Raw genomic sequence first — 7,842 nt, forward strand, 5'->3', positions numbered from 1 at the left:
GAGTAAACTTGGCAGGCAAAGGATTTTAAGGAAATTGTAATGTTAACCGAGTCAAGATGGTTAACTCAAGAAATTCCTGGAAGTAGTATTTACCAAGCAGGGTCGGGCAGTAAAGGATTTCATTATCTTATGAAATAACGTTTATTTCTTTAAGAGTAACATCCGTAGCTGACTAATGAATGGTTCATTGGTAAATGTAACATGTAAATGGGTCGATTTGACCATCTGAATGGTATAAGTAAGAGGTCAAGTTATGAATTCAAAATGTGTGAGATGCAAGTGGAATTAATGAGATATGAGAACTATTTATTGTGGAAGTGAATTTGAAGTATGATCAGAGATCATTGAGGAGCAACAGAGTGATATTTGATCAAGGAGGATCTAATACAGAGACCAATATCTAGCAAGTTTAGTTGCATCTTGTTCAGGTTATTTCATTGTTGCTTTCTAACCATTGTAACAATGATTTCAAATCTCTTAATAGATTTGGTTTAATATCCATTTTGTAAATCCTCTAACAAGGTGACAGTTCAGTTGAGTTATTTTAAAGACCTCTAGCAAGGCCACTCCTAATAGGGTGATTAAATCCTCTAATAGGGTCACACCTAACAATGTGTATTATAACCTTTAATAGGGTTGGCTCCTAACAGGGCTCACTTCAGAAGAGTGAAAAATTGGTAGCTACTTACTTGGTGGTTATTCCCATATTGAGATTCCATGTTAAATCGGGTGTCTCTTGTGTTCATTTATTTTAACCTTTGCATGCATATTAATAACTATGAATGCTAGATGATCAGTAACTAGTTAATCTACCGAGTTATAGTATTCATGCATTGTTTTCTGAGTATCAGCAGTAATTAAGCATTATAAACATCTAAGGGATTTGTGAATTATTTTTGGAATAATTGATTCATCTCCCCTCTCAATTACTCCATCTATAATTCCAACAAACACATATGTTACCCAATAGATTCATTTATTTTCCTCTCTTCATTTTTTCTACCTCTATGCCTTTTTTGTAGTTTAATTTTAGAAACTTTAGTTTTTTTAGTGAATTTTAAAAGCTCTATTGCAGATGGCATAGCTACAAATTCATTTGTTCTTGAAAAGTTGTATCTAAGATACCATGTAAAAAATGACACTAAGAACATTTTTCCAAATGAATAATGCAATTTGATCTTGGCTCAACACTTTCCATTTAATTTAGAAAAAAATCTTATTGAATGTGCTTTGAGATTATAGTGTCAAATAAATAGGGAAATTGTGATATATTCTTTCAATATAGGGTTTTTTATTCTATTGGTTATATATAAATCACTTCTCCATTTTAGGAATAGTATTTTTGATCAATCTATCTCCTCAATCATATTGGCATCTCTGAAGGATGTAAAGATCTTCTTTGAAGCTATAAACACTACAAATGTTTGTGTGCTAATCGAAACCATTAGAACCCTCTTGAATAAAGAGAAGCCTGAACAAGTATTTCAACCATGTCTTTGTATTTTTGTATATTGTAAATTTAGCTCGCCTAATATAAATTTCATTTTAAATTTTTCTAAATTGGCACCCAACATAAAGACATCACTCAAGTGGTTCGCTTTCATAAAATTTTATCTTGCTTATAGAATAGTTAGATTTGATTTTTACAAATACAGATTTTCACCTGCAGTTCACCTATCTATTCAAATCACATGGCCAAGCATTAGGCATTATATTTGATATGCTGGAAGAAGTGGGGAAAGCTCATTGGGCACTAGCAAGGTTATCTATGATAGAGCATTTGATCTAAAAGTTGTAGCAAATGTCAGAAAATAGGGATGAATATTTGAAGCTCTTGCAATATGTGTTTAATTTATTTTCTTTTTTGATTATGCATATCTACTCATTTGTTTGAAACTCTTCTATATTTCTTGTTCAAATGAATTTGATTTATATTTAGACCATCTCAAGAGGTGGCCCTAATGTTTGGTGAAGTTTAAATTTGTTTTGTTTTCTCTATGTGTGTGGGGTATAGTTGCTTGTGTATCTTAAATGTTTCTTGATGCTTGAGAGAAGTACTATCATACGAAAATAAATGTGTTCACATTGTTGAGTGTATATTAGTTTCAATAATTAGGTTCTATGGTTGACTCTAATGTCTGTAAACAACCAGTGTCTTGTGATGCTCCCACATGTTTTATCTTCCTCCAATAATTGGACAACATAGAGATCATCATTTTAAATTAAGTTAAGCATTTGTTGACTGAAAAAGGAAAGATAGAAGGGCCCAAAGTGCTTAGGGAATGTTCATTTGAGCTCTACCATTTAACTAGAAAGCTTGGTTACAAATGGAATCTCAAATCTTCCTAGACCACTTTTGATGCTATGCTGGCACTTCATAGTGTGTGAGAGTCTTTTATAGCTTTGTTGCAAATGGGATCTCAAATCTTCCTAGATCACAACTGATGCTATATTGGCACTTCATAGTATATAAGAATATATATTATAATTAGTATTAATTTTCTACAGCTATTAGATTAAAATTTAAATGGGTTTAGTTTGTATTATGCATTTTTTTTTCCTCGAAATTTTCAATCACACTAATTGTTTTATTAAAATTAGTTGCACCCATGAAATAGACAATTAGTTATGACGATAATTGTGGATAACCCATTTTGGCAAGGTGGCTGACATGTCAACCGACGCACTTTTGGGACAATATGATTGACACTTTTGGGCTATGTTATATTTATTAGGAGGGCGACTTTGTTCTTCCATAGTACACAACAATTTACCATTCCAGCGTAAAACACTGTGGACCAATTTGCTTTTCAGTTCTTGAAGAATTTCGAGACATTAGGTGGGCTTGTGAAGAATAACTACTTTTTTTGAAGTTTTAGGTTGTAAAGCTTTTGTTACTTAGCCAAGAAAGATGCCTACGGGAGGTTTTCATATTGCAGGTCCAATCGCCACTGGCAGAATGGAGTTGGATGCAAGGATAACGACGTACGTGATCATAACATGCATCATCGCTGCAAGCGGAGGACTCATGTTTGGCTACGATATCGGCATCTCAGGTAATATAGCATAGAAATCTTTTGAATTTGAACTGAAAGATTGGGTAATTTTTGCAGCTTGTTTTGTTTAAAATGGAAGGAGATTCTTGATCATGCTTTGTTGTGGTTAATTTGTTCTTGAAGGCGGTGTGACATCTATGAACGATTTCCTTGAGGAATTTTTCCCTGCTGTGTATCGCAAGAAGAATGAGATGAAAGACAACGATCCATACTGCAAATATGACAACCAGGGGCTTCAACTGTTTACCTCCTCTCTCTATCTGGCTGGTCTCATTGCCACATTCTTTGCCTCGTATACGACCAGAGCATTTGGTAGGAGGCCCACAATGCTTTTTGCTGGCTTATTTTTCCTGGTTGGAGTAGTGCTCAACGCGGCAGCTAAAGAACTTCCCATGCTTGTCATTGGCAGAATTCTGCTGGGATGCGGAGTTGGATTCGCTAATTAGGTAGTTAATTTATTTGCCTGAAATCAAGCACTGAATTGATAATTTGTGGCCTCATGAAAGTTATGCAATGATTTGAAATAACTGATGAAAAATATGACACAACAATAAACAAGTAGAGGAGGAGAAACCAAAGGAGAAACCATAAGAGATATGAGAAACCATGGAGAAACCCAAAATGGGCTCTGCTGATCACAGGCCTAGTCTATTAATTTATAGAAAAATACATAATAAATTCTATCTTGACTATGCATAGAGTTAGAAATTACAATTAATACTGGACGGTGCAGCTGGTGTGTTGGACGGTGCTTGGACGGCATATTGTTGGCTGCTTTTGGCGGATTGTTGGCTGGGACGGCTGAAGAATGACTAGCCGGAGAAGAAATTAATATCCGTCAACAATAACTTGGTAAATTTGATGCTGCAGGCGGTTCCTCTTTTCCTCCCAGAGATAGCACCCACCAGAATCAGAGGAGGTCTAAGTATTCTCTTTCAGTTGAATGTCACAATAGGCATTCTCTTTGCTAACTTGGTGAATTACGGAACAGAGAAAATCAGTCCTTGGGGAAGGAGTCTTTCATTGAGTTTAGCAGGAATTCCTACACTTCTCCTTACTGCAGGCTCCATATTTATAGTAGAAACTCCCAACAGCTTGATTGAAAGAGGACTCCTGGAAGAAGATAAGTCTGTTCTCAGAAGAATTAGAGGAACCAACGACGTGAACCAAGAATTTAACGAATTATTAGAGGCCAGCACAGTAGCCGCGTCAGTTAAGCATCCATTGAGGAATCTTCTGAAGAGGAGAAACAGGCCTCAACTAATCATAACAATGTGCTTGCAATTTTTCCAACAGTTTACAGGCATCAACGCCATTATGTTCTACGCCCCTGTGCTCTTCCAAACTTTGGGTTTCAAAAACGATGCCTCTCTCTACTCCTCAGTAATTACCGGTGTAGTAAACGTTTTGGCCACTCTAGTTTCAATTTACTCAGTTGATAAGGTTGGCCGGAGAGTGTTTCTACTCGAAGCAGGCGTCCAGATGTTTGTTTCACAGGTAAATCTCCTCCAGCCACAGATTGTAAGCAAGTGTAACAGAATTTATTTGACAAATTGTAACGTCCTTGTGTTCATGGGATTGCAGGTGATCATAGGAATAATGTTGGCAAGAGGGATGAAGCAGGATGAAGAGCTATCTCGTGGCGAAGCAGCTGTGATAGTGCTAATGGTTATATGCACATTCGTGTCGGCTTTTGCATGGTCATGGGGCCCCCTTGGATGGCTCATTCCCAGCGAGACATTTCCACCAGAGACCAGATCTGCTGGACAAAGCGTCACTGTATGCATCAACCTTGTCTTCACATTTGTCACTGCGCAGGCATTCCTCTCAATCCTCTGCCATTTCAAATATGGCATCTTCCTCTTCTTCGCCAGCTGGGTTCTTATAATGTCCACATTCGTTCTGTTTCTGCTGCCGGAGACAAAGAATGTGCCTATTGAAGAAATGGCTGAGAAAGTGTGGAGACAGCACTGGCTTTGGAAGAACTACGTCAGAGACTCCGATATGGTTGATGGTGACACCTACGCCAGCCAAGAAATTGGAAAAGCGAATGGCAGCTGGGACTACGAGAATACCAAGTTATAATTATATTTTGACTTTGTTGCACAACTAAATCTCAATTAGCTCGACATGATTGCCAAACATGCATTTTCTGTTCTCCGTCTCAGATTTGAACGGCTCCATCACAAATAAATTTCAAACTCAACCTTCAGTAATTCAGTAGCGAAGAACTAATTTCAGTAACGGGCTATCCAAAATATCTTTAAACTAATGGTTCACTAACAAGATTATATTGAATATGTTGGTAAAATTTATGTATTTCTACACATATACAGAAGTGGAATGTGTATCATTTCGTTGCAATATTTTAATTCCGTATACACATAAGCGAAGTCAGATGGTATAAATGAATGTTCAGAAAAATATTAACTTCTTTTGGTTTCAGAGTCCGAAATTGTTAGATTGAAGCTTTCATTATAAACCAGTGCATGAAAATGGTAAACACTATAAAGTGTTAATATTTATCTATAAAAAGGTGAAAGTAATTGTATTTTGTAAGTTACAATACAATAATCTATAGTAATTGTAAGTATTAGGTGTTCTTATCATAAGATGAGTAAATTTGTTAAGTATTGAGTAAATTTTTTTAATTATTGTCTACAATAAAATGTTAGAAGGAAAATGGTAAACTTTATAGAATATATAAATTGAGAACTATGTATAAAGAAACTTGGTCCTCAAGATAAAAGGATAAACCTAAAAGACATAGATGATATTGTAAATGTTGTGCATTTTATACAAATTCTCCTTTCTTAAAAAATTCATTTAAGTTTAATGATTCTAAGAGAAAGTTCATAAAAATACGAACTCATGAAGGAAGCATACGAAGTTGATTGTGGGTGTCATCTTAAATTCTTGAATCGTTGAAATCTATGCCTCCCCCCTTGCACTTTTTAAATGGATTAAAATACGTATTCATATGCTTGATGAGAGAAATATATGTAAGAATGAGATGTTCAATTGAGAGGGTAACTCTATTTTTTATACTTAATCTTGTGAAACATGTTGATAATTTATAATAAGTCAAATGTTGGAAACATTTTCCTACTCACCTTTTCTTGACAATTCAAGATTACATATTAGGAATATGGTTCCTATTGTAGCATAGTTGAGAATATTTATCTTAAATTAAAATATTGGCGATATTTTATTTGCCCAAGTTCGTCCTTGTATATATTCTTATAAATGGTGTGGGTCTACTAGCCTCTTATATTTGGAACCCTTGCCTTTTTAGAGTTTTTATCATAGATTTATTTTATTGAAGATTATTCCTTAGGTATATATTAGGGATTTATCGACCCTTATATTAGGAGTTGTTACATTTCTAGAGGTATTCTTCTAGATCTAGGCCACAAAGAACACATATCTTTCTCTTAATCAGTAGTTAATAAGATAGCATGGCAGGATATCCTTACCTTTCTAGAATCATAACTAAGGATGTATCTTATGTACTGAGACCATATTTGGAAGTGATGAATTATTTTTGTGAGAATGATGGTTGGTTTTAGCTATGTGTTTCCTTGTAGGATTACCTTTTTGTATATTTTGAGTTTTAATCTTTGAGAAAAGGGCCGTCGACTTAAGGAAGCCTATTGCTAGTATAGCCTTGTGTTGAAATATTAGAATAAACTTCTCCCTTAAAATATTTTTCATTTATTTTCTACATAAGCCCTATATATGGGTTCATTTTTCAAGCTTTGAAAATTTCACTTATATAAAACCTTTATTTCTAAGATTTTGTTGAGGTAAGGAAGAATTGAATTGTTAGCTACTACTTGAAGTTTTTTCTTCTTTGGCCTTTCTTACTTTCCCTATGCTTTTCAAATTCACTGAACTAGAAAATATTTGATTGTGGTTAGTTGGGTATCTATTATTGTGAGTGTCATCTTGAATGGTCTATAGACTCTGATGATAATAAGGAGTGATGGAGTCTTGACTAATCATGATAAAAAAAGTTGACTAGCTACTACTATAACTGCCCCATATTTTGGAATATGGTATTCAGAATAGGGTTCCTAGGAGGATGATGGGGAGAAGGATGAGTATCATCACAAAGAGGAATAATAGTTCTACCCATTGAAGTTCCTAAGTCACATCCTACACTATTATGTTGTTTACACTATCCAAGGAGATTATTATTGAAACTAATATTGGGCATAGACATGTCGATAGTGGTGAAAGATGTTAATGGCTCTTCCATGCAAACCAAAGATCCAAGGATGAGAATTTTTATCTATTCTCCACTAAGACTAGAGGATTAAGTTTTAGGGGGAATGAATTACCTCATGCACTATTTATTCTATGGTAAGAAATAATTTAAGACCTTTCTTATCAAAAATCATTCTCTCTTAGGGTGTAGGTTGCATCCTTTTCTTTGGAATGAGTTGCCTTCTCCCTAAGGAGCTTCTTTAAGTCTTATATTTTATTCTAGGTACTCCACTTTCTCAAAAACTATTGTGAGAGTCAACTCATTGCCTACAATAGGAGGGTTATTAAGTGGATAACTCTTAGGTATTGTGCGTTGAGATCTCAATTTCAAGTTTGTGTTAAGTTATGAGATTAGTTGCATGAATAATGGTGATATGCTTAGATTATTTGCATCCATATTAATAGGAAACATGGTTCCTTCTCTAAATGGATCATAAAAATTGGTAGGCATTCTTTGTCAGGAGGATATTTTCACAACTAAATTTTTAATAGTTTACATCATAAAGCTTATAGAACT

General features: G+C 34.8%; 2 protein-coding genes and 1 pseudogene across 2 annotated transcripts; all 3 read left to right on the plus strand.

Moving 5' to 3' along the window:
- The first annotated feature begins 2,911 nt into the window (after positions 1–2,911).
- LOC149561594 (sugar transport protein MST4 pseudogene) lies at positions 2,912–3,502 on the plus strand (annotated as a pseudogene).
- Positions 2,912–5,141, plus strand: LOC149561593 (sugar transport protein 13-like). The gene is made up of 4 exons (XM_089823815.1): positions 2,912–3,056; positions 3,180–3,502; positions 3,927–4,553; positions 4,641–5,141. The coding sequence occupies exons 3-4, from the start codon at positions 4,329–4,331 to the stop codon at positions 5,139–5,141; spliced, it is 726 nt and encodes a 241-aa protein (XP_089679941.1). The 5' UTR covers positions 2,912–3,056; positions 3,180–3,502; positions 3,927–4,328.
- On the plus strand, positions 3,663–4,320 carry LOC149561595 (sugar transport protein MST4-like). The gene is made up of 4 exons (XM_089827874.1): positions 3,663–3,697; positions 3,790–3,856; positions 3,927–4,264; positions 4,299–4,320. Exons 1-4 carry the CDS (start codon positions 3,663–3,665, stop codon positions 4,318–4,320), a joined length of 462 nt encoding a protein of 153 aa, XP_089684000.1.
- Positions 5,142–7,842: the final 2,701 nt, after the last annotated feature.

Source organism: Cupressus sempervirens, chromosome 4 (assembly GCF_028749045.1).
Source record: "Cupressus sempervirens isolate cs-2001-9-10 chromosome 4, ASM2874904v1, whole genome shotgun sequence".
Lineage (NCBI taxonomy): Eukaryota > Viridiplantae > Streptophyta > Pinopsida > Cupressales > Cupressaceae > Cupressus > Cupressus sempervirens.

Coding starts and splice junctions, on each gene's coding strand:
- LOC149561595 (XM_089827874.1), top strand. CDS start 3,663: ATGGAGAAACCCAAAATGGGCTCTGCTGATCACAG. Junction 3,857..3,926: donor GCGGATTGTTGGCTGGGACG/GCTGAAGAATGA, acceptor TTGATGCTGCAG/GCGGTTCCTCTTTTCCTCCC. Junction 4,265..4,298: donor GAGGCCAGCACAGTAGCCGC/GTCAGTTAAGCA, acceptor AATCTTCTGAAG/AGGAGAAACAGGCCTCAACT.
- LOC149561593 (XM_089823815.1), top strand. CDS start 4,329: ATGTGCTTGCAATTTTTCCAACAGTTTACAGGCATCAACGCCATTATG. Junction 4,554..4,640: donor TCCAGATGTTTGTTTCACAG/GTAAATCTCCTC, acceptor ATGGGATTGCAG/GTGATCATAGGAATAATGTT.